Raw genomic sequence first — 24,864 nt, 5'->3', positions numbered from 1 at the left:
TTCTTAGCAAAGTAATGTTTTTGGACTGCATAGAATTCCGGAACATTTCAAACAGGAATTAGCTTGCTTGTTGGACTGATATCTTTGTCATGTAGGTCTGGGTACAACACAAGTTGAAGCATACATAATGATATAGTTTGCAACTACTTTTTGAATGAATTGCTTGTAATAAAATCCCTTTACGAGTTGTCAACATGTCTGTGACATCTTTTTCCAAATTTTAGATAAACTCAACCCAGGTATTAATATAGCCATATAGACTGTGAAACACTACCAAGTTTCTCATCTGGCCATACATTGGGGAAGGGTCAGTATCCCAAGCGACAATGACCCTTCGGGAGGTCAATAAGGCTGTCAGCACATGGCGGTAGTAGCAATACATATTTTCAAGCTTTGCTGGTGAAGTAATAAAATGTCATTTTAAGAGTGAGCAAAGTAAATAGACTGAGTTACTAAATTAAATGAGGTTTTATTTTGTAGTATTTAAATGACATGGTTGTCTTCATAAGTTAAGCGTTATAAATTCAACTTGATTGAAGTGGAACAGGTTTAACATAAGCATGCATTAGGTGCCATATGCATGTGAACCGTTTATCAATAAGAAAGTGAAAACATTTTCCAATGTTCTAGCCTTCTCGTTCCTTTGTTAAAAATCATGTTGCATGCAGAACAAAAAAGGCACTTCCATAGAGGAAGTGTCTTGTTGAAAAAAATGGTGTCTGGAAATTGTATTGTTGCTTCCCTGTCTGCTTCTGAAGAAAGAGGGCCTGATTTACAAAAACGTTTTAGAATGGCACAATCCCATTGCAAAACGCTTTGCAAATCAGGGCCAGGATGTTCAGAATGCAGTCAAAACCAGTAGTTATTGACTGCTCTCTAAACATTGTAATCGGCATAGACGAGGTCAATAACAATGTCTATGTAGTGATAAAGATTGTTACCTCAATGTCTTAATTTTGTCTTTGTGAATGGGTGTGTGGGTGAGTGGCTGGGTGAATGGGTGAGTTAGAGCATTCACATTGCTCCTACATGCAATCTGAACCGCCTGCAAGCTATTTGTGTGCTGCGTGAATCTTGTTTGATTTCAGCTGCAAGTTCGTTCAATATAATATAGTCCCGGAAACTCTGATTCGAGATCTGAGACTATTCTATTGAGAACATGGTATGTTGGATATTTGTTTTATATCAATATATAATTGATGCTACTAGACCTGACGCCTAAAGAATATATACATTGATGGCGTTATAATAACTGCACACATTATATTGTATATTGTAGAATATGTCACTTGTTTAAACATTTCAGCAGGAATTCTATTTTTCTTTCAGGTGCAATTTACTAAAACCCATGGTTTTATTTCTTTCACTTTCAGTTGGTTATGCAAGTCATTGTGAAATAATCAATCAAGAAATGTTTGCACCTTGCCACGCCTACGTCAGTCCCGGTTTATATTATCAGCTGTGTCGTTTTGATGCGTGCAAATGTGGGAGCAGTTGTCTGTGCAATGCACTTGCTCACTATGCCTACATCTGCGGGAAGCATGGAATAGCTGTTGATTTCAGATCACACGTTCCATATTGTGGTAAGAGCTAGCTTCTAACTCTCTCTCTGACAATTTCTATTCAAGCGCAGTTATTTGTTGTTAGCACCAAGATACCAGCAACAATGGTTATAGACTTTGCCTTATAACATGTCATCTATAGAAATACAAGTAGGATTGCAAACGGAAAAAGAAAGGGGTGTTTGGAAAGCAGGAAAGGATGCAACACAGTAAACAAAAAAATGAAAACAGCAGCTGGGCTAGCGATGAAAATGGGGGCAGACAGGCCATGTGCTAATGTTCTGCTGGCTGTCGCAATGCCCTTGCTTCTCTTTGGACAATACCTAGAGAGGTAGACCATTACCACATGGATATGCAAGCCTGCCCCAGATGCCATTATCACTTAGTTATTTCTTTGATTATTATTTCCGAAGTTAATGGTACTTTGTTTATCATCCTTTGAAGGATGAAAGCTGGATTTGAATTTTCAAAATGCCGGCTTGCACCATGTTCAAGGCAAAAGCTTAACACGTGCCCTTTATTGCAGGGAAATGGATTTTGTGAATTTGTCAAAATGTTGTTTGTAGGCTTGAGTAAGTTCCAGATTGGTTTCCAGAGGGGTCTCTCCTGTACCTTTAACATCTTCATAGCCAATTCTCTTATTTGCCAGGCATGTACTAAATCATCATGTCCTCTCTACATTCTTTTAATTGACTTTGCCACAGCGTTCAATACCATAGATCGTATTAAGCTGTGGGCAAAGTTATACAAATTCGACATGCCTGGGCATTGAATTTATGCATGCTAATTACTACACGGGAACACTGTGTCTCAGGTGAGGTTGAACAGTTCATGGGGGATGACCACACCTATCCTAATTAGTAGGGAAATTAAACAGGGTTGCATACTCACCCCGGCCCTGTTCAATCGTTTCCTGGCTGACGTAGGAAAGTCTCTGCCTGGGATTCATAACCCAAATTGGGTGGCACCAAAATTCCTTACCTGGCGTATGCACAGACTTGGCAATCTTTGACTCCTCATATATAGGGATCAGTAGGAGTGCAGCCGCTGTGGTTAGGTATGCAAAGGCAAACGACCTACACATTCATTTAAAAAAATCAAAAATAATGAAATTTGGGATGGCAAAAGAAAATCTAAAGTATGTATCTACTCCTGATGGTAATATGTATAAGGTTTACAGCTACCAATCTTTAGGATATGATGTAGTAAATGAAAGGAAGGAATTGGCACTGTTTGAAAGGTGACACTCGACTTCGTATCTAGCGACTCTGCCTTTAACCGGAATCGTACCAAAACTGTGCCTTTTTTTGTGTGCCCCCACAGACAGTGCGACTGTGGAGGTGCCCAAAATACTGACTTCCACTACTGCGCCCAAGCAGAGCAGGGGCTGCAGGGGTGTTCCTGGCTCTCCTTGAGCACAGTAACGGGAGTCAGGGGTTGCGGGGGTGTCCCCCGCTTACCATTGCAGTAAGTGGGGGGACAAGAACGTGAAACAAAAAAAACAAAAGCACCCTGCGGCGTCAGCTCTGACCCATGTTAGTGTGGTGGAACTGATGCTGCAAGGATAGAGGAGTGCAGGCGGCACACAGAAGTGTGCCGATTTAAAGCAAAGTGGGGTGGGGTGGAGGGGGAGGGGTCGGGAATCAGAATGCAGGTCTGGGTATGCGGGCAAAGTGATCTATTTGATCACTGTGCCCAGCCTTAATTTATCGCTGATTCTGAAGTTTGGGCCGATATATTTGAGGGATATATTTGGTGCAACATATTGGGATTATCTGGAGCAACACATATTCAAGCAATTCGTATAGAGCTGAGCTTCCCTGAGTCCTGTAATTCAAATGAACTGGGGCAATCTTTATCTAAAAATTCGATGTGCAGAGGGAAATACGATACTTGCTACCCTCCAGGACGAAATGTAGAGTGGCTCTAGCCCAATTCTGTTGAATTTCGAAGTGATCAATGAGAGTTTTTTTTTAGAAGATAGCTTAGTCACATAATTGGAATGAGAACCTTTGTATGCTTTTGGACTCCTTTAAGAAGTGCGTGCGAGCCTGGGATTGGGCCCACAATCACAATCATGTGGGGCAGTTGTCTTCTCTGAGTGATTATGCCAGAAGGTATTTTCCATACAGAAGCACCCAGAAATATGTTTTGCAATTTCCTAGTCTTACTCTCAGAAGGATATTCATGAGGATCAGTCTAAACAAACTTCTGTCTTCGCAGTCACGGGTTCGTAGCTGGGAATGCTGAAGGAAGAGCGTTACTGTTGTCTATGTAATCGTCTATATAAAGATTGAACTGTGACAGAGACAATAAGACATGCTCTTACGACCTATCAAGTGATGTATACATATTACCTTAGATATTACAGACACTTTTCAGAAGGCTTTCTGGGGAACCAGAATTAACTTTTTTAGCTGAATGGGATTTCGGGATGTAGATTGGCAAGGGCCATTGCTTTGGCTCACATATGGCAAGCCTTCGAGCGAGAACTTGAACCTGGAAAAGTGATGTTGTTTGTCGTAAGTTGAGGTTTAGCACTCGAGGAAAATGGTTGCACAGTTTGGTTGTGTTATTTAAATATGTCTAAGTATTTTAACCTAAACGTTTGTATAGTTTTATTGATGTTTTATTGTTTTGCTATTTGTGAATATTTCTAAGGAACAATAAAACACAATAAAAAAAAAATTAGGCTTCAGGCACCTATATTGGAATTTGCATGGTTTCACTGTGGTTTCTGCAAAGAAACTGGGATACAGGCTGTCCATAGCTCAGGGCTCTCAAGTCAAAGAGACTGTGATCACTCTGACACAAGGCAACATACTGGGGCTAAAACCAAAATGTGTAGTTGCTTTGTGCAATTACTCTAGTCCAGGAAGTCTCCTAGGCAATATTTATTTCAAACTCAAATATCAAGAGGCTGAATCACTACTTTGACTAGCACAAACTTCTTAACTTCTGAAGATGTTCGGTCACCACTTCCTTTTCCCTAAAGAAAGACTAATTGATGACAAAGTTGAAACACGGACATAGCACTTCCAAAAAGGATGCACTATGAGGCGGAGAAACAATGCTAGCTTGGTTCTAATTAAAATCTCTTAATAGGGTTTCCCTTTGACAGTTCAGCCAGCCCAGGAGCACTCCCTCAGCTGGAAAAAGCAGCTGAGGGAGGGCTCATTGTTACACTGGGCTGGTTCCTCGGATCCTCCATAATGGGTGAGGGGGCCACAAGGTCGACACCCTCTCGCCCATTATGCATGAGCCGCCAGGCTCGGACTGGCCTACAGGGCAATGCCTGAACCAAAAATGCAAAATGTTAGCGTGGGCCAGTATTTTGGGTCACAATTGGCCACTTTCTTCAGGCCAGTTGCCATTCTTGGCCAGCATGTGACCAGAGTCTGCTGGACTGCCTGTGTTTTTTAATTTTAAAATCTTGGAGTAAAAGCCATTAGCCTCTTTGTTGTTTGAAGTTGGTGGGCTGTAGGTCATAAAACGTTGGGATGCATCGGCTATATAGAGATCTCCCACTGCAGATAATGAGCAGGCCGGCCCTGTGATGTCATGAGACTATGCTGACATCTGGCATTCTATCCGGTCCTGTTATCTGAAGCTGACCACCATTTCGATCTGAAAACCTTCTATTTTCTTGTATTTTTGTCAGAGTTAAGCTTCCCTTGGTTGCAGCCTCTGTTTACACAGATACTCCCTACACTCTAGTCATGCACTGGCTGCAAATAAATGAGCCTTCAGAGTCAACAGTTCTTGCAATGGGGCAAGTTTGTTGTGAACACCATTAGGGCAGGTCAGACTTTATTGCAGTTGTAAATAGCTGGGATGCAAGAGCTTCAAACGAATTCCCTCTTCAGATCCAGGGGCCAACAGACTTGTAGTGGGGAAGCCAATTGCAAATTCTTCGCAGAGACCCACAGATAGTCGTTGGCTGAATGAACTCACATATTGCATTTTCTAACATCAGCCTTTATTCTATGAAATACCCTGTATTATACTGATCATGGTTCACTTTGCTTTTGCATCAGTGGTTTTCCTCTTTCTTTTCACACAGCATTGGTTTTTAAATATGACAGTTGAAAGTACAGGGCTGTTTATTTCAGACATTAATAAATATATATTTAATTATCTGCTGTTCGTTTTTATGCTGAAAAGTGGGTCTGGATTGTCATAATGCACGACCTTTTGAATGGTGGCAGTTTCAGTGAAAATGATGCATTTATCTCTCAGCCAGCACTGTGATGTGCCTTTCCAATCTGCATTCTGATTAAATTTTTTGTTTCGCTTTCTCTGTATTTCAAATTCAGAAAGACACCCACATAGTCTGCCTTAATAGGCCCATTTTGAGTGTGAAGGTTTTTGACAGCTGGCAGGTCATTTGTCCAGTGGGCCTTTCAGTTCTGTTTGTTTGGGGCCTTTGAGTCAACCCCACATAGGTATCAGGGTGTGCTTTTCAAAAATGTTGCATGGATGCAAGTGAAATGTTTCAAAAACTACACGCTAGGAAAAATTGCCCTACTGCAAAAACACGTTTTTCCAATTGCATGTTTGCACCTGCATTTTCTCTGCTGAAACATTTTGGTTGTGCAAATCAACCTACATAATGAACACACTTTCATTCTCAGCCTTCCAGATTTTTAAATTTTTTTTATAGTTGAACAGGGTTTTCACATAGCGTTAAATGTGACTTTCTTCAGGATTCTTCTGTAATAAAAGGTTTTATTATTCCCCAATTTCACAATACTCAATGGGCCTAATTTAAAAATAGTTTTGCGTGGCGCAAATGCACTTTATGCCAAAAAAGTGCACTCTGCGCTGAACACAACTGTATCCACCAATTCACAGATCGGTCTTGCGCTGGTCCTTCACACAATGTGCAATGCTCACGCGCTTTGCGTGAGGCAGGAGAGAAGAAGAAGTGGGTGGAATATGCAAACCATCCCATTAAAGTAGGGAAATGAAGGATAACATGGGCGTTGAGAGCGAGGCACCGTGCAAATGTAAAAACACGCCCCATGAAGTGCAAACAGACTCGTATTTACAGAAGCAATTGTGCGACTGCGCAAACTGTAAAGAACTTACATTTTACTGCCACCTGTGACCAGACGCAAGGTAGGAATGCTCTATGCAATCCCAAGTATAAAAAGCGCAATACTAGATAAACGTTTCAACCTTGCCTGTTCCTACATTGCTCACATTCTAACTACTTCATGGAAGGAGGTGGAGGAGAAGGATGAGGGGGGCCCAAATCTTCAATACACGCCCAACAATATTTGGTATGCCAGATGAGGAAGTGTATGGTACATACCGCTTCCCCCCACATGTCATCCTTGATTTGGTTAGGGAGGGGGAGAATGACCTGGTGTCCCCAACCATGTGCCCTGCCAGCTCTTCCCCTGGGATCGTTGCCAGAGCCCAGGTCCCACCTGGTCCACAGCTTCTGGGTTCACTTCAGCCTCGCTCTGGACTCAGGGCCATTGGACGACGCCTGCACTGTGGGTATGGGGGGTAGTTTGCTTGCTGCCTTCCTGGTGCACACGTACAGCTGCAGGGGAGGCATCCGGCAACAGCCGTGCCATGCAGACTCTACCTTAGGTGGACACTCACATCCACCATTGTGCCCCCACGGAGTGGGGGCTAAAGGAGACAGGCCGAAGATAAATATATGAATCAACCAGGCCAGTCGCAACTCAGGCCATCAGGTCAAACCACCCCAGCCAGATGGCCTTGCAGTATCTCAAATAAGGGTTCCTGGTAAACCTTGGTCGTTCCAGGTATACTATAGGCAAACAAACAGAAATCGCCAAGGCTATTATGTCACATTCCCCACCTGAACTTTTTTCAAACCTGTACCATGGAACTCATAAAACCATCTGTTTTTTTATTTTGTACCAGAATAACATATATCCACCTTTTAAAGAAACAATTAATTTATACACATTCGTTGGCCACAGACAAGGCCTTCATATAATATTTTGTACAATGATAACAACACATTATCTGTTTTAGACACAAGATCCAGACCCTGGCATTTTCCAGTGTCTTATTTCAATTCTTTTTTTTGTATAAAACCTGCCCTAATGTAAGCAGTGCTAGTGGTAGCTGCATATAAAAGGTCGACACAGTGTGTTTCGGCTGTCTCTTCACCCACCCACTGCAGTGTCACAAGTATGCAGCCTTCATCAAGATGAAATATAGTTTCTAGAGTACACAGTGTTGCAACCTGTACAGTAGCCGCAACTTCACGCTGGAGGGCTCGCTCCTGTTCTCGCTGATTAATACATTGACTGGGACCTGCAAGTCTGCACCTAGAACTATTCTGCTAGTGAATACTTTTGATTGCCAGCTACTCACACCTCTATAAGGTTGTGGGCACTGAGTACGTCCATTAAGTGGATAATTTCTTAAATATGGGGCTCATCCCCTAATGATGAATTGACTGGCTACTACTCAACAAGACACAATACACATTTGGCTGTGAACTCTAGAAACTATATGTATGGGCAGCACCATACATTTTCAGGGCTAGTTGATTTGGCAGGTCAGTTCTTACACAAAGTTGCAGGGCCACCGTACTCAGGTGTCAAGTCCTAAAAATTAAAGTGGGGAGACTCATCAACAAAACCAATGGGATGTGACATTGCCAGAAATTAGCATATCAAGGTGAAATATGCACATTTCATTAAATTGGCTTTGCATAACCACACAAATTGCACAGGACAAATGGAATTTGCCTTTCATAAAATCAACACAAACACAAAACAAAGAGGATATTTTTCTCTAATAGTGTGTTTGTAAATGTTAAAGGTTGTGCATGTTTTAAACTCTAGGAACCAATACAAATGTTTTCCCTGGGAGTTGCAGTACCAAAATGCGACATTTCACCTTTAGTTGTTTGTTATTTTTCATCAGGTTATGTAGTGCAGTGGTGAAGTGTCCGGCCTACTCTTTAATTCATAAATTCAAAGAGGTCATTCAAGGTTTCTCATTTTAGCTGGGGGGACTGGGTCCACCCTCTGAATAAAGTGGGTGGACTCCGTTCCCCCACGTGTACCCTCGACTTGAGCCCTGACCGTCCTGCTGTCTGTGTTAACCAATGACATTTTCTATGGTCTGATGAGTGTCAGCATCAGGCTACTCCACCCAGCTTTTGCTTCGTCCCACAGCACCAGTTCAGCTTATCAGATGTGGCCCAGCTAACACTTGGATTAGATGCCGAGGTCCACACCAGCAAGCCGGGATTCTCACCCATTAGAAGTTTGTGGATGGTTGGAGATCTTTTCGGCACCACAACCTCTCATCATTCGCTTGAGCAGCTAGAATAGGGGTTTCCAAACACCAGCTTTCCTGAGAGGGACTTGGGAGGGAACCAGCTACTAGATGGTTGAATTAGTCTGTTGCCCCTATCCAGAGGTCGGACGACCGATTTGCACGTTAGGACCTCCACAGACATCCACCGGACCTTCCTCTGGCTTTGCCCTGCTTAGGCATGGTTCTGCTTATTTTGTGTCATTCCACATACACTCATGCTTTACCTCCCCTTCACAACCAGTGTAACGATCCGGTGGTGCGCCTGCCGCAACGCCACAAGAAGATCACACCGGAGCCAGCATGTGCCAGCCCTCACCTTCATTACGCCACAGGGTTTTGTTCGACCCTCAGATTTGCACACGTGTTGGACTCCTCGGTCCATGTTTTAGAACAGGTCAGGTAGTTAAGCAACATCACCAAAGACACTTGGCAGCTATTCTGGGCCTCCCTGCTTGGCGGCACAATGCAGTTGAGCTCACTGAGGACACTCCACCCCAGTCAACAGTTGCCCCAGAAGCAGGGGTCCATGTGCCCCATCGTCACCCCAGCAGCCCCACGAGGGCCCGGGCCAGTTGACAGAGGAGGGTGAGGCAACACTCAAACTCCCTCAGACCCATGGACACGAGGAAACTGCTGCCAGGGGGCTGTGACACTCTCTGGAGCAGAGGAGGGCCACCAGCCCCAGGGGCATTCACAGCTGACCCAGTGCCATTTGCCATGCTCCTCCACAGAGAGGTGGGCTGTAGAAGCTTGGCCTATGCACAACTTGTGCGAGAGGAGAGGCACCTGCAACACGCATGTCCACCACTAGAGTGCTGAAGGGTGGGGTAGCACCACGCGGAACGGTTGTCATCCTGGACAACTGGGGTGAAATGTGCTTGGTAGAGACTGAGGGGGCATGGCTCACCTGGGCCTGCAAGGCCATGCGGGCCCCTGGACCTTTGCTAAACAACTCCCCTTCCATTCTGGTCTGACCACTGTGGAGCTGCCAGGCTGCTCAGCCTTCGATCTGTTTGGAGGGTAGGGCCACCCACATAAGGGGGCCCTGCCTGAGGGGGCATACCCTTGAGGCGACATGGTGCCAAGGCAGGTGGTGGCTAATGGCTTGGGAGAACAGCCGAGGACAGGCCGGGAGTCCAACCCTAGATGGAACAAGTGCACCAAATCTATCCCATGGAGTGTGGGGAGGAAGACAGAGAGGCTGCCTTGCCATCCACCTGCAAATCAGCAAAGGTCCTCTTGTCGACCAGGCATCCTGCTGCATGTGAAAAATAGTTGGCCTCTCTGAGGAACGCAGGAAGGGGAGGGGGAGTGGCTGTGGAGTCACATTGTGATTTGGGGTGTACCTTGGTGGTGCATGTACTGTGAGGAGGGGGAGTAGTTGCAGAGTCATGTGCGTGTGCCAGATTGGTGGAAGCACAGGGACTAGGATTTGTGGGTGTAGGTGCAATTTGCATTTGAAGTACACAGATTGGCTGCGCAATCTTACCGCATACGCTAACACCTTAACATGCAATTTGCGCTTTGGCCCATTTTCTTATGCTGGAACGGTGAAGGGCTGTGTCGACCCTGCTTGCAATCCAACCTGTAAAGTGGAGGTTCTTCTCATGTGAGGGGCATACGCTTACCTATCTCACTGAGCTATCCACCCCATTTTAAGTATACTAGTGCACAACCAGCCTCCTCGGTTATACTCATAAGCATCATGAATTTAAAGTTCTGTTTGCAGAGTAGAGCAGATAACCTCGATCTGTTCCCTGTGTCACTGCCCATGCGTTAGAGGTACACACATCAATGAATTTGTCACTTGCCTATTGTTGCCTCACCTATTTCCATCAAATGTGGCATTAGTGTCAGTTTGGAAGATTACTTAGTAGGCCTTTCAAGGGTTCTGTACCAACCAGTTTAATAGTTTCAATGCGGTTTTTTAATCACCCGAACACCACCATAGCAGCTGAGAAAGTGAAAAGAATCCAAGGAGAGGCCAAAATGAAATTGGCTCGTATTTAACCTTTTTGCTGCTTACTACTGCTTTTAAGTGCTACTATAAACGCGGTTTTACTGAAATTCATAGTACTGAATTTACCAAAGTTGGAAGTATGAAGGGCTAGGTCAACTCTGTCCGGATTTCAACTTGTGAAATGCTGCCTAACCCTCGTTGTTAGAGTGGAGGTTAACATGAGCACTATACCCGTACAAATAATGCAGAAATAAGACCCGAAGAGGAAAAAGTAGCAGGTTAGCTTTTATTTTTAAAGAAACATGACCATGGTGCTGTAATTATAATTACACTGAAAGACAACGAACTGGGTTAAAAGAGACAATGGAAGGCGAGCAAGCAGGATCTGTGTATGCTTACATTTTCTTGCACGCAGCATTTACACATAACAGATCTGCCAATCACAAATTACTTCTGTAACGTTTATCTGTGTTAGAATGTGTCAAAAACCCAGTTCTCTAAGTGGGGTGCTGAATAGAAGGACGGCTCTCGTTAGTAGAAGGGGCCTAAGGACAGGTGCACGTATGCTACGCCCCCTTATGAGAGCCCCCGTCCCCTTGCATCCCTTTCATTCAAGGAGGCGAGTGATTAAAGGGGAAACCCTTTAACCGCTCGGCTCCTTGAGTGAAAGGGCTGCCTGCTGGGTGATGTCTCTTTACTCAGAAACAAAAGGAGAGGCCTGGCAACCCAGCCCTTCTCCTGTTTCTTAGTAAAGAGAAGTCATGGAGCAGGCAGCCTGTTTAGCCTAAGCGTTGCATGGTTAAAAGGCTGACGGCGTATGTCAGCATGTCATACTAGAAAAAAGAACAGGCAATGCCTTTCTTTTTTCTAATCCAAAGTGCTGACATCTGTATGCAGCCCTTTAACCATGCAGCACTTCGGCTAAACGGGCTCCATGGGGGTTTGCCGTGGCTGGGGCTAGTCAGGGGTGAGCCCCATGAGGGCCCTGGCTCTGGAGCCTTTTTTGGAGACCGGGGCTCTTCCCACTTAAAGCTCTGCGAGTACCTGAATGGGGACTCTCACTCTGCTATCCCAGCTCACCGTTGTAGCTGCTGCCAATTCGTGATAAAGGAGGGAAGTTGTCGGCCTTCTGCGGCCATGTTAGCAGCTCAGAAACTGCAGGCTCATGACGGAGACATGACCATGCACGACAAGTTAGGCATGGCAGAGACAGCACCTGCAGTGTCCCCATGCCCTCGGCACATAAACAGATGGGTGCAACTCAATTCCAACGCAGCAGCAGTTGCAAATAAGACTTTGAGCCCACCCGCATGCTGGCAGAGTGCAGATGCCCTCTCTTCCCTAGAGAGCCCTCTAACCAAATGTCTCCTCTGCTAGAGGGTAGTTCAAGATTTACACTGCTGCCCCCTTCTCCTCCCTATCATATAGATCCCACGTAGGCAAAGGATAGGTTAAGGGCTTGTTGTTGTGCAACACAGTACCACAGGAGACGCTGGCCGATTGATACATAGCACGTTGCCCTACGCCCACGCAGCGTATCCTTAAAGAACCGAGGATTGGACCCTCAATGGCAAAGCCTGCGTAGGCTAAGGACAGAATGTTGTGCGACGCAGGACCGCAGGAGATGCTGGCCGATTGATACGTAGCACAATGCGCTACGCTCACGCAGGGTATCAGATCGGACCTTGTGTGGCAAAGCCAGCGTAGGCTAAGTGCGTGGTGTTGTGCGATGCAAGTGTTTGGCGACATAGGGGAGTGCGAGCATGCTGATAGCTGTTGACCAGCAACGACCGTAAGGTAGGAAAGGTGCAGGCATGGGGGCAGCAATTACTGCGGACCCACTAAACTGCCCTACCTCGCATTTATTCCTTTCAACATGTGACGCATTCTTCACTGTTTCTGCGCACCCATTAGGTTTCTCCCTCTCCTGGGTAGCCGCACCCGTATTTTTGTGTTTTGCTACTGCTTCTTTGCATTTCTCATGCATTTTTCTGCATTTTCCCTGTGGGTAAGATGTCCCTGCGTGTGCCTGTCACACTGTTGTGTCCTCTAAGCCTTTTTCCTCTCTTGATCGTAACTGAGCCCAGGTGGCTCACCACTGTTCCACTCACTACTGTTGTACTGCTCTTTGTTGACTCGTATCCGTCTGCGCTCTGCTGTTGCTTGCTGTCTCCCTCTGTTCCCTCTTACCCCTTTCCTAGACCCCTCCCTATGTTTCCGTTGTGGTGTAGCTCTGTGCTGTGTATCCTTTTCTCTCCTCTTCTCCCCTGCGCTCTCCCTCCTCTTCTCTGGTTCTCTCAATTTCCCCATCTTCTCCAAATGCTATTATACTCCTATCCTACCCCTCTCACTAAGTCTGGAACGAAGAAGCTCAAGAAGAATACAATGGCCTCCAACCCAGGCCTTCCCATTGCTGACACCTATGTCAGTGCCTCAGCCAGACATTTACCCTTTATATGGTTGCACTGCTCTATCCTTCTTCCTCTTCTCCCTTTAATGATGGCACATGGTGGGAGGTCCTCATGGCTTCCTTCCTGTCCTCCAGAATCATCATTCATGTCTATCCAATGACACTGTCATGGTCCAGGGCCCTCAGCCCAATATCCTCCTATTTGATAGGCGCCTCCCTCGCCTCATCAATTTTCTTACTTCTCCTGCTACTCCCTCTATTTCCTCTCTGGCCCTTCTGCCACTCCCTCTTACCACCTCTCTGGCTCCTCTGCCACTTCCTATGGGTACTCCTCTCTCGTGTACTCCTCCCTGGAAATCTTTAAAAAGTAGCAACCTTCTCCATTTAGCTATTCTCAACTCTCGCCATCTCAGCCATCTCCTTGAACTCCAAAACCTAGATGTTCTCGTTACCACCGAGACATGGTTCAAGGCCAGCTCTTTCACGAGTTTAGACACTCTCCTCCCTGAGGACTACAAGATCCTCTTTGAACCCAGGCCCAATAGGCCCAATAGGCCCAGAGGTGGAGTGGCCCTGATATTTCCTCAGTGGATCCCTTCCTCTATCATCCCCACTCAGATTTATTACTTCTTTAAATGCCTGGTCTGTAGGCTCTCTAACACTCCTGGCCTCTCTCTGACCTGGGCCACCATCTACAGGCCACCTGGCCAGGTCACCCTCTTCCTCTCTGAATGGGCTTTCCTCTCTCCTTTCCTCTTCTTCTCCGCTTCTCCTCCTTGGGAATCTCCACATCCACCTGGACTCCTCAGACCCATCCTCTGGGCTCTTCCGCAACATCTGCGACTCCCTCGCCCTCTCCATCCTTACCTCTTGTACCACACACTCAGCTGGTCACACCCTTGATGTTCTCATCTCTTCAGACATCACACTCTTGAATCCGCTTACTACTCCTCTCTCCTGGACTGATCACTTTCTTCTCTCTTCTCACTTAAAACTTCCTGTCCCCTTGGCAAAGTCCCACCCAGCACTGACACCTTCCTTCGCAGTCATTAGACCTATGAAGCGAGTGTCAGTGGGCGCTTTTGCATCCACCTTCTTTCCCCCTCCAGTCCCCTTGGCTGACTCCCAATCTGACACAGCCCTTTCCAACCTTCACCGGTCTATCTCTTAACACTCTTGATCTCCTTGCCCCTGCCATGAGGATCTGCCTGAAGCCTGTCGCCAAATGCAACTCTTGGTTTGACCCGGACCTGGCCGCTCTGAAACGCAAGTGCAGAGTAGCTGAACGGAAGTGGGGAGCTTCAGGCACACCCTCTGACAAACTAGCCTCTTCTACTCCGACCCAAGCCCTCTGCACGGCTCTGGCTTCTCACTTCACCACTAAAACCCTGTCCACACTCTCCTCTGCTTCTGTTCTCTTTCCCTCTACCTCTCTCATGCTGCCCTTGGCTGGCCCCCCTCCTCTCCTCGCCCCCCCTCTCCTATAACACCTGATGATATTTCTGCACAAGTCTGGCCTATAAGTGTCATCGAAACAGGTGGCCCCTTGCTCCTCCAGAACCGTTAAGGACAACATTGTTTCTCTCGCTCCAGCCTTGGCCAATTTCTGCAATCACTCCTTCGCCACTGGATCTTTCCCCTCTCTTCTTAAGCACTCCCTTGTGTACCTGCAACTACAAAAGCCTTCTGCCGACCTCTGATGTCCGGCTAACTATCATCTGATCTCTATCACTCTGTTCCTTGGCAAACTCCTAGAGAAGTGGGCTATCTCCCAGCTAACCTTCCACACTGAATCTGTTGGTTGTCTCCATGACCATCAGTCTGGCTTCAGAGCAGCCAGAGGCACAGAAACTGCTCTTGTGAACACCTGTGAGGATCTGCTCTCTAACCTCAATTCCAGCACTCCCTCTGTCCTCATCCTCCTTGACCTTTCCTCTGCTTTTGACATAGTGAACCACGCCATCCTGATTAGCCGACTCCGTGAGAACCCCAGCGTCATGGGTCAGGCCCTGGCATTGCTGACCTCCTTCCTGTTGGACAGACCCTCCCAGGTACAGCTTGGGTCCTTTCTCTCCACCACCTCTCTCTCTCCACACGTGGTGTTCCCTAGGCTCACCCTTCAATGCTATCTGGTCCCTTTGGCCCTCCTGACCTCTACCTTCTCCTCTATCTTTCAGTGTTATGCAGATGACACACAGCTCTCTTTTAGGCTACCCTCGGCCTCCTCCCTGCCTCGCTCATTCCTGACTGTCTATCCGCTATTCAGGCATGGTGCACCTCCAACGATCTCTGCCTCAATGCCAGTAAGACACAGATCCTCCTCATTGGGACCCCTGCTCCTGTTTTTGCTCTCACTCTGGCCACCCTCCTTGGGCCCTCTCCCCTTGGGGTCATCTTTGACTCCACTCTCACCTTCTCCCCCCACATCACAGACCTTGCCATAAAAGCCCACTTCCAGCTGCACCCCCCTCAGAGGTGTTCTCCCTTTCCTCACCTTCTCACAGAAGCTCACTGTCTCCAGAGCCCTGGTTCAATCTACGCTGGACTAATGCAACAGCCTCTTTCTCAATCGGCCTAACTCTACTCTTCGCCCTCTGCAACTTATTGAGAACAGGACTGCAAGACTTATCCTTGGCCTCAAGCACAGGGACCACATCTCTACGGCCCTGAAATTCCTCCACTGGCTTTCAGTGGCTGCAAGGATCACGTTCAAGACCCTCTGCCACAAGGCTTTTTGGGGCTGTGGCCCTCACAATCTTCAACTTGCTCTTCCTAAATACCTTCCTGCTAGAGCCCTCTGCTCATTTACCTCTAACTCTTTTTGTGTCAGTCGCTTCTCCAAGCAGAGAGTGGGGGGACGATCTCTCTCTTCTGCAGGAGCCTCCCTCTGGAACGGCCCCTGCCTCTCTCTGTCTTCGGCCAAATCTCCTTAAATTCCGGATGCTCCTGAAGACCCTCCTTTTCTCCTCTTCTTTCTCTCTGAGCTCGGGAGGATAGGTCAGCGGCAACTTGCTCCCCTTGGAAGCAAAGCGACACGGAGCAACACAGGGTCGATCCCCGGGTCCGCGCTTAGAAACCTGTGGGTATTAAGGGTGTTATAAATAACATATCATATCATATCATATCTCTCCATCTCCCCTGCTAACCTACCGCTGTTCCCGCTCCTTCTACTCTGCTGACTGGCTGCTTGATGCCCCCCTTTATCTTACAGCACCAATTTAAGGAGGCCCATTGGACCGGGGTACTAAAAGCTTCTTTCTTATTTGCGAAACGCTTGTGAGAAGAAAAAAAAAATGCCCGCTGGGGAAGTGAATACAAAGTCTGTTAGCCCTTTCCATGGCGGCCATTGAAAGTAATACAAAACAGTAAATAAACAAAATGGCCACCATGGAAAGGGAGAAGGGTCTAAGCATAGTCCCTTCTTCCTTTCCATGACAGCCTGGCGCATATCGGGAGCTGATGCACTGGGGACAGAAGTGTTCCCAGCATGTCTGCTCCTGAAATGGACAGAAAAGAAGGTAAGTGGGGGCTGGAGTTGGGGGTGGCATTGGAATTCTGTGGTTAGGGGGAGGAGGAAGGGGAGAGGAGGACCACTTACCTGGTTCCCCATTGGGGCAAGATGGCAACCTCCAGCTGTGAGAAGGCTCGGATCGTGGTGGATCACTGTCTGGTAATTCCCCCGTTCTGAGCCTCCTCATTGGCTGAGAGGCTGCCACACCCCCTGGCAATCCCCCCGCCGGGTACTAATAAATAACAAATCAATCAATCAATCAAATCGTGGCAGGGAATGTGTAGGCAGTGACGCAGTCCAGGCCAAAGGCAGGGTTGATGCACATTGTAACATGGGCCCTCTGCAGGTTAGAGAGGAAAAAACTTTGGTGAAGGGAGCTTCAGCAATGTAGAGACACTGCCAGAGGCCCAGGTTGCCAAATGAAGTAAATCAGATCACTCCGCAGCATAAACCTGACAACTCAGGCACATATGTTGGCACTCCTGATTGGCCCAACTTTTATAACACATGCTCCCATTAGAATAGGGTGGCGATGCACAGAATATAACAAATTGTGTCCCGGAAATGCCTTCCCACTTGTGCTGCCAGTCCATACCAACCAGAGATGCTGCTTTCAAATTCTCAAATTCCATTTCTCTATCTCTCGTCTCTGTAGCATTGGATATGATCATACATGCCAAAACCAAAAATACATGCATTTATATATAATTTCAAAATGCTCGTTTGACACATAGCAAAGCAAGGTGAGTACATGTCTAAAGAAAAATATCAAAAACACCTTCATTTTAAAGGCTATAATTGTTTATTGTCAATCAACTTATTTTTGTGTTCATTTTGTGTAAACCAACTGTTTAATTTTTAGGTGTTATTTGTAGACATGGGATGTTATATCACCAGTGTTCTTCGGCATGCGGACGTTCATGCTCTTCGCTAGCCAGTGAAGAGGCTTGTGGAACTGAATGTATTGAAGGCTGCAATTGTCCAAATGGAAAATACTTTGACGAATCAATTAACTTCTGTGTCCCATTGTAAGTCTTACTGAATATTTATTTATATTGCATGTAGTTCATATAGCAGAGAACAGACTTTTATTAACAACTGAACTTCATAATAATTGGCACAGAAATGCATTGATTTATAGGTGGATCAGAATTTTCCCGGTTCAATGGTTTTGTCTCTTCATCAAATAAACCTAACTCGATGATTTTTCCAAATCTGTCTTCCACCTTCTTCCCCAGACGTACTCCATACATTTTGTTAATTGGCCCAGTGCAGAGAAAGTGCCAGAACAGGACCGAGTGGGGCTCTGGCAAAACATGTCTTGCCGGATCAGCGCTACATGTATTGCAGCCCTGTCCCCAGACTCAGGGGGCTTGCCCACAACACTAAAGTTTTAACAAACAGGCTTCAGAAGACTCTGCAGCACTACTGAGACTTCTGTAAGCAGTCTGCTCGATGGACCGTGGGTTGCTCGTGTGAGTGTGTGACAACTTGGCTTCAGAACAGGATACTCCCAGCGAGATCTGTCCTGAATCCCAGATATTAGATGGAGGCAACCCATGGTTCAAGAAAAGGACACTTTCAGTAGACTCGGCTGCTTTATATATAAAGCTGAAAGTATGTATGTGTGTATGTTTGTCCGGCTATACAAATCCACACCGTTGAACCCACGCCTACCAAATTTTGCACATATTCCTCTTTTGTCTGGGGCAAGATCGTAGTCTATGTTTGGATGCAAAAATCTTAAATGCAAAACATTTTTGGGATGTGTGTATGTATGTTTGTCCGGCTATACAAATTCACATCACTGAACCCACTGCTACCACATTTTGCATGGATTCCTCATTTGTCTGCGGCATGATTGTAGTCTGTTTGGATGCAAAATATTCACTCTGTGGACAACCTCATTTACTGATGCTCACCCCGATTCACTACAATAGGTACTAGAAGAAAGTACAATTTGTAAAAGTGTCTGAAGCAAAATGTTCGATGTGTTGGTTATTCCTTTAAAATGTATTAGTACTGTATACAGTTCGAAGGTGTTTATTACATTTTTTTTAAAGGGAATCCAAAAAAGAATCTTTTATCACGCCACTCCAAATATGGGAAATGGCAAGGTTACAGTTTACTTAAGTTCATTCACTAGAAGAGAGCACAATCAATGTTTCTTGGACATTTTCTCAAATGTGCTGAAGCCATTAAGTGACTGAAACATGCCTCACAACAAATGAAAATCACTTGGAAAAGCTCCATCTGATGTAGAGGGAAAATCAATATCAAGAGCTTCTGAAACACAACAAACAGCAGCATGACTTGCAGACCAGAGGACAAGAGCAACTTTTTCCAGGGCAAATGAGATGCCAGAGCAAACTGAAGTAAGACTTGGTGACATGAGGACAAGCCCAACATCCTCCAGGGCACATGAGACACCAGAGCAAAGTGAAGCAAGACTTGCCAACAAGAGCAACATCCTCCAGGGCACACAAGACACCACTTAATCAGGATACGGGCAATGCCAGGTACCCCATCTAGTAGGCCTATGAATACAGAAACAGCCAAAGCCTAACTTACTTGTTGTAGCTGTCCAGACCGGAATGTATGTCCTGTAATGTAGAGACATTTTTTTCTTTGGATGAGTAATGTGACCAATTAAAACTGCCGACCCCCAACTTCCATTATTCTTTCAAAAGAATTTCTTACTGAATCACAGTAAGACATGTTTCAAAATAAAAATTCTGGGCATACTTATGTTCCCATAATGCGCTTTGCTTTTATGCAAATAGCCGGGATTGGGTTCTATGAAGAGATACTAACTCCCCATTTTTTTATTCTGCCAATTTTTTGCCACTCACTGGGAAGATTTACCTCTAGGCTTTTCCTCGAGGTAAATCCTCAACTCAAAACCCAACCTCATAATTTGGCATAGTGGTAAAATTGGTGGTAACTCAGTTACTGCCAATTTTACCACTTACCGCCTAACTTGTAATGAGGCTGACTGTATTGTGTGCCCAGTCCTGGGACCACGGCCCCACCCCTTCAAGGAGTAGAGGGTTTCCCCCAAAAAATGTCCCATTTCCAGCACTGACTTGGCCCTAATGCCTTTGCGGCGGCAAAATTATAATTTACAGTTCCTCCCTCAAACTCTCCAAACTTCCTTATCCTCATGAGCAAGGTTTTGGACAGCTACAAATCCTAATCCACCCAAAAACATGCCCTAATGTCAACGTAATTATTGTCTACCTGCTTCCTGGAGATGCCATGTATTTACTTGACTCCTTTGATTCCAATAGTGGCCGACTCAACCAAAACCAACTCCAAAGAGTTGGTTGATCTTTGTGACCCTTTAGATTTCAGCCTGCTCAGCAAATCTTCCACTCACATCAGATGCCATTGCCTAGAGCTCTGCAGTCATTGATTAAGCTTTAAACACATGTCCTATCATACACTCCTTTGGTCTAACTATTTTCTTTCATCATTTAAAATGATGCACTCCTTGGCATACATCACTAAGAACTCACAGCACTGCCTCATTGTTGTTCACTCGAAGAGGAAACTCTAAGCAATGCTCTCAAAGCTGAAATGCTGTACCTCCCAAAACCCATCAGTTTCCTCTTTCTTTTCAACCTGTGAATCCAAATCAGTGGCTATCATTGTCTATTTGGGATCCATCAATCAGGTAAAGCCAGAGATACTCATGCTATCTGACTCACCCAAGACCTAGCTACTCTTGCCAGGAAGTTAGGGACACAGTTATGTGTAGTACAAAGTACACATTAAATAAGTGGTCCTAGGAAACTCACGGACCCAGAGTGATAAATGAAAAGATATATAAAGTAAAAGGGTAAAAAGACGAACATGCCAAAACAATTGTTAAAAGCTGTTTTCCTATACACTGGTACTGGGGTGAGGTAGAGGGATATGGACGTAATGCCTGGCTGGCTTAGTTACCTGTAATCTTAATTACTCCTGCTCCACTCTTCCTCATCCAAGTATTTACCTATGAGGCAAGGTGCCTCATACGTAAGCACTCGGAAAAGGAAGAGGGACTTGGAGGTAATTCTGGGCATGGTAGTCTAGGTCAGCTCAGAGTGTGGCGCGACCTGTGATTTGTTGCTGAGCGCACACAACAATCACCACTCCACATCACAGCCTGTCCAAAAAACACTGTAAATCAAAAATCAATTCTATCACAAATTATATACATAATGGTTTATAACCTTCCTAAGTCTTCTCTTTAAAATGAAAGAATTTACCTCCTTACTCCCCCTTATGCCAGGCAAAGTGATCCCGGGCCTGCCATATAATGGGCCCAGACATCAAAATCACATTTATTTACAAATGGTGGAGACCCTTCCTCTATTTCCTTGCCTCAGGATGAGGGTACGTACATCCTCACACTCCCTTTTGCCGAGTGAAGGGATCCCAGGTCCTCCATATAATGGACCTCACATGTTACTTGATTCTGCAGCGCTGCCTTTCCTCCACAATCAGAGAAGTTCCTGTTTACTCTTTCTTCATATCTTTCCTCATAATATATACTGTGACATCACCTTATGTAAAGACGATGGCCTCATTCCGAGGTTGGTGCTAGTCATGGCGCTATTAGCGACATGACTAGCACCAATACCGGTACCGCCACCGACGTGGTGGTATGGGGACTTACCGGTCCATTCCGCCCTTTGCGGGACCGTTAAGTCCCCATTTGAAATACCATTCCCCATTCCCATTCGAGCCCCCATAGGGCTCAATGGGAAGGGGGAAGGCGGCAATAACGGTACTGTAAATTACAGTACCGCTATTGACCCCGTCCTTAACGCCTGCTAAAACCAGGTGTTAAGAAAGGACCCGCAAAGGGACCTCGGAATAGGGCGTAAAGGGATTACCGGCACCAGTGTCCTTACCGGTGCCCGGTATCCCTTTGCGCCCTGGTCGTAATGACCCCAATATATATATCATCACGTGGCTTTCCACACTCTGTCCATTCACAACAAATCACTCCACACATACCCACTCTCCCCTTATTGTTTTCTCCTGCAAAGGTGCACTTACATCTATGTGTTCTCCTGAGCTCCTCTGATACGGGGTCCTGTCAACGGTCTGCACAATATGGGAGCAGTTCCCTATTCCAAAGAACAGGCAGGCCTTCTGGCAGCACAGATCCTCTTAAAGTCATGCATGGGGACTGGTCGCTGCAGATGCGCGCTTTACACCAGGATGCGTGGCTGGGATACCCTCGACCTCATGGAGATTCTGGGATCATGTTGAGGTCACCAAATTGAAAGGAAAGCAACTCAAATACCACCCGTAAAGTAATCCAATTAGACCTAAATAATCACTGCACCTCTTTGCAAGGGAAAATAAGATGTATCATATGCAAAAAGGTCTCAGATGGTCTCGTAGAACCGAACTTATCTCAAGACGTTACATCTTTTATAGCGAAGGCACCACAAATTAACAATACTATGCATAATAATGAGTACAACATAATCCCTTCACCATCATTGGCTACTGCCTGTAGAACATGCAAATCCCCCATACAGCCCTTGGACCGATTGGCCACATCTAATCTAAACCCATTCCTCTAAACATGCGGTCCCCTACATCATCACGAGTAAATCCAGGTACCTGATTGGTGGTTTCCCATTATTGATATATTTGTAAATTGAGACATCACGTGATGTGCACCCCCTACTTCCAGACGCGATCAAAGTAACCTGGCGAGGCAACCTCTTCACTAACAGACAATATGCCTTCTCATCAACCCAGGCACCGTGGCACACACAAGCTGCCTCCCTGATCTTGTACTTAATTTATTGGCATCACCTCTGCTCCTCTTCTCCCAAATCACGGAACATTCCAGGCACAGCTGCCCCCTTATCGCCTTCGAACCCCAGGTGCCCAATAATGACATGACCGAGGCACCGCTCTTGAGTTTGAAATTCAGGGATTTATTTGCTTTTGGTTTGTTGTCTACTTGTAATTCATATGGAATGACCGCTCATCAGGGAGGACAGTAGTGCTCTAAATCTTCATCTTGCCCATTGGCATCACAAAACTTTATGCCTTATTCTCATGAATTTGTCCTTCACAGGGCGCATCCCTACCAGCTCACATTCCGTTCCCATGCTTTTCAAGCTCTGCAGCTGGACACAGTTAGCACTTATCTGCGTGCCATGGGTGCCTCTGACCTCGGCTTCTCTCGTGGGGACCGGGAAAGGGGATTTGTTTTTGGAGCTGAACTAACATAGCCTCAGCACCACATTACGACCTGCGTTCTATTCTATTCATCGTGTGCTAGGCCTTAACATCCAAAATGGTGACACCCCTGCCATGCTAACACGCCGATCTCGCTTCTACCACAATACCTTGCTGACTCAATTTTCCACCTAATGCGAGCTTTCCCACACATCACACGAAACTATGTTACCTTAAATACAAAACCTAAACACTGGGTCTATATGCTGCCCTATCTATGACCTCTGCAACCACAACAATAATGCATTTTATTGCACTTTCTGTGTTGCTGTATCTGAGTATCTAATATGTGTCAAAGCTAACTAAAACAACGTGTGTGCTTCTGCAGCACCACCTTCAGTCTGCACCCACAATGGTTCATTCTAATAGGTTTTTCTCAAATAGTTTGGTCTTGATGGGACGCTGTACGTGCATCCAGATAAAAGTACGCTGACTCTAGGACAGAAGGGAGGAACAAATCCTCCACTTGGAGTGTGAAGAACGCATAGACTGCCGAGTCGGGCAGAGGGCAGACACACACATGCCAGTGACGCCAGGGAGAAGGGCAAATGGCAAAATACCCACTATGGCGCCATCCAGCTGGAGCACACCAGAAGACATGCAAGGCACCAGGGTTGCTCATGGTGGAGGCAGGCGAGCAGAAACCAACAGAGATTAAGAATTCGACAAGGAGGGTTACAGGAACCTTAGAAACCCAATTATTGAATCTGAGCAAGAAGCACATATACAACCAGAGAGGTTAACGGAGAGAAAGGGGAAAAAAACTGTCTAGGGGGTTACGGCAGCCCTAGAAACCCGAGTAATGACTCTGAGCAACAAGCACATACACAGTCAGAGAGATTAAGGAAACTTGAAAGTCAGAGGGGCCTGTAGAGCTCTTGAGAAACACGTGACATTGGTAATTATTCAAGGAGAATAGATCCTGGAGGGTTCAATCAACCTGTGCAAAATCTAGAACCAATAGAGAGAAACTGGTCAAGGGAGTGGAAAACGAATAAGGAAACCATTTCCCCACGTAGCGAACTTGAGGCATTTGATTTATACAGAGACTTACCAGTGTATCTGAAGAAGCTAACAGGAGAGCTGAGAACACTTCTTTTCTGAACTATTTTTGTATGAACTGAAAACCATCTCCAAAGGGAGATTCAAAGGACAATAGGCTGGACATAGCCTACGCTGAGAGGCTATTGCTTTAGCTTATAAGTTTATGTTCATTTTCCACAGTGGTAGGACCGTTAGTGATTAGGTTCGGAATAAACACCCTTGAAATGTAATCCTTGAGTCTGATTCCTTCTTCTGGTTCACCACAGTGCAACAGATAGTGGTACTCTTGGCAAGCAAATAGGTACAGTGGGTAGGAATAGGGGCCGTGCCCCCCCAAATCCACATTCCTCCTCTGGAGTGGGACTGGGTCTGGCAAATACACTGGTAGGCCACCCTCCCCAGGCTGAGTGGGGTCCCTAACCCCACCTGGCAAGGACAGATATATGGCCGTCACACTATCATGATCTTTCTTGACACGAAGAAACTCGATTTCACCATGTAGCCATTAAGAATCTCAATGTTTTGGTTTATTTTTGACATTGACATTGAAGCTTAAAATGATATTTCAGACTCATTGGAGAAACAGGAGGATGGGTTTGCGCCTGCTGAACCTCAACCTGCCAAGGAGACACCTCTAAATTTGACACTAGCTCTGGTTCCAAACTCAAGATCTGTTATTTAATGTCCAAAGATGACTCTGAGGCTGACGCCATCTCCCATGCCATCTACCCCAACACAGCATTTTACCTGTAAGAGGAATCCAGAATGACCACCTCAATGGAAACATCTGTCAACTATATCC

General features: G+C 45.9%; 1 protein-coding gene across 1 annotated transcript in view; it reads left to right on the top strand.

The window, feature by feature from the left end:
- Window positions 1–24,864, top strand: part of OTOGL (otogelin like) — a 1,792,821-nt gene that overhangs the window by 641,727 nt on the left and 1,126,230 nt on the right. The window contains exons 19-20 of the mRNA XM_069629328.1: window positions 1,374–1,583; window positions 17,626–17,791. Of these exons, the coding sequence (XP_069485429.1) occupies window positions 1,374–1,583; window positions 17,626–17,791 (376 nt within the window). The remainder of the gene's footprint in view (window positions 1–1,373; window positions 1,584–17,625; window positions 17,792–24,864) is intronic.

The sequence above is a fragment of the Ambystoma mexicanum genome, chromosome 12, assembly GCF_040938575.1.
Source record: "Ambystoma mexicanum isolate Mex_15411 chromosome 12, UKY_AmexF1_1, whole genome shotgun sequence".
NCBI classification, from domain to species: domain Eukaryota; kingdom Metazoa; phylum Chordata; class Amphibia; order Caudata; family Ambystomatidae; genus Ambystoma; species Ambystoma mexicanum.
This window is presented reverse-complemented; position numbering and strand designations above follow the sequence as displayed.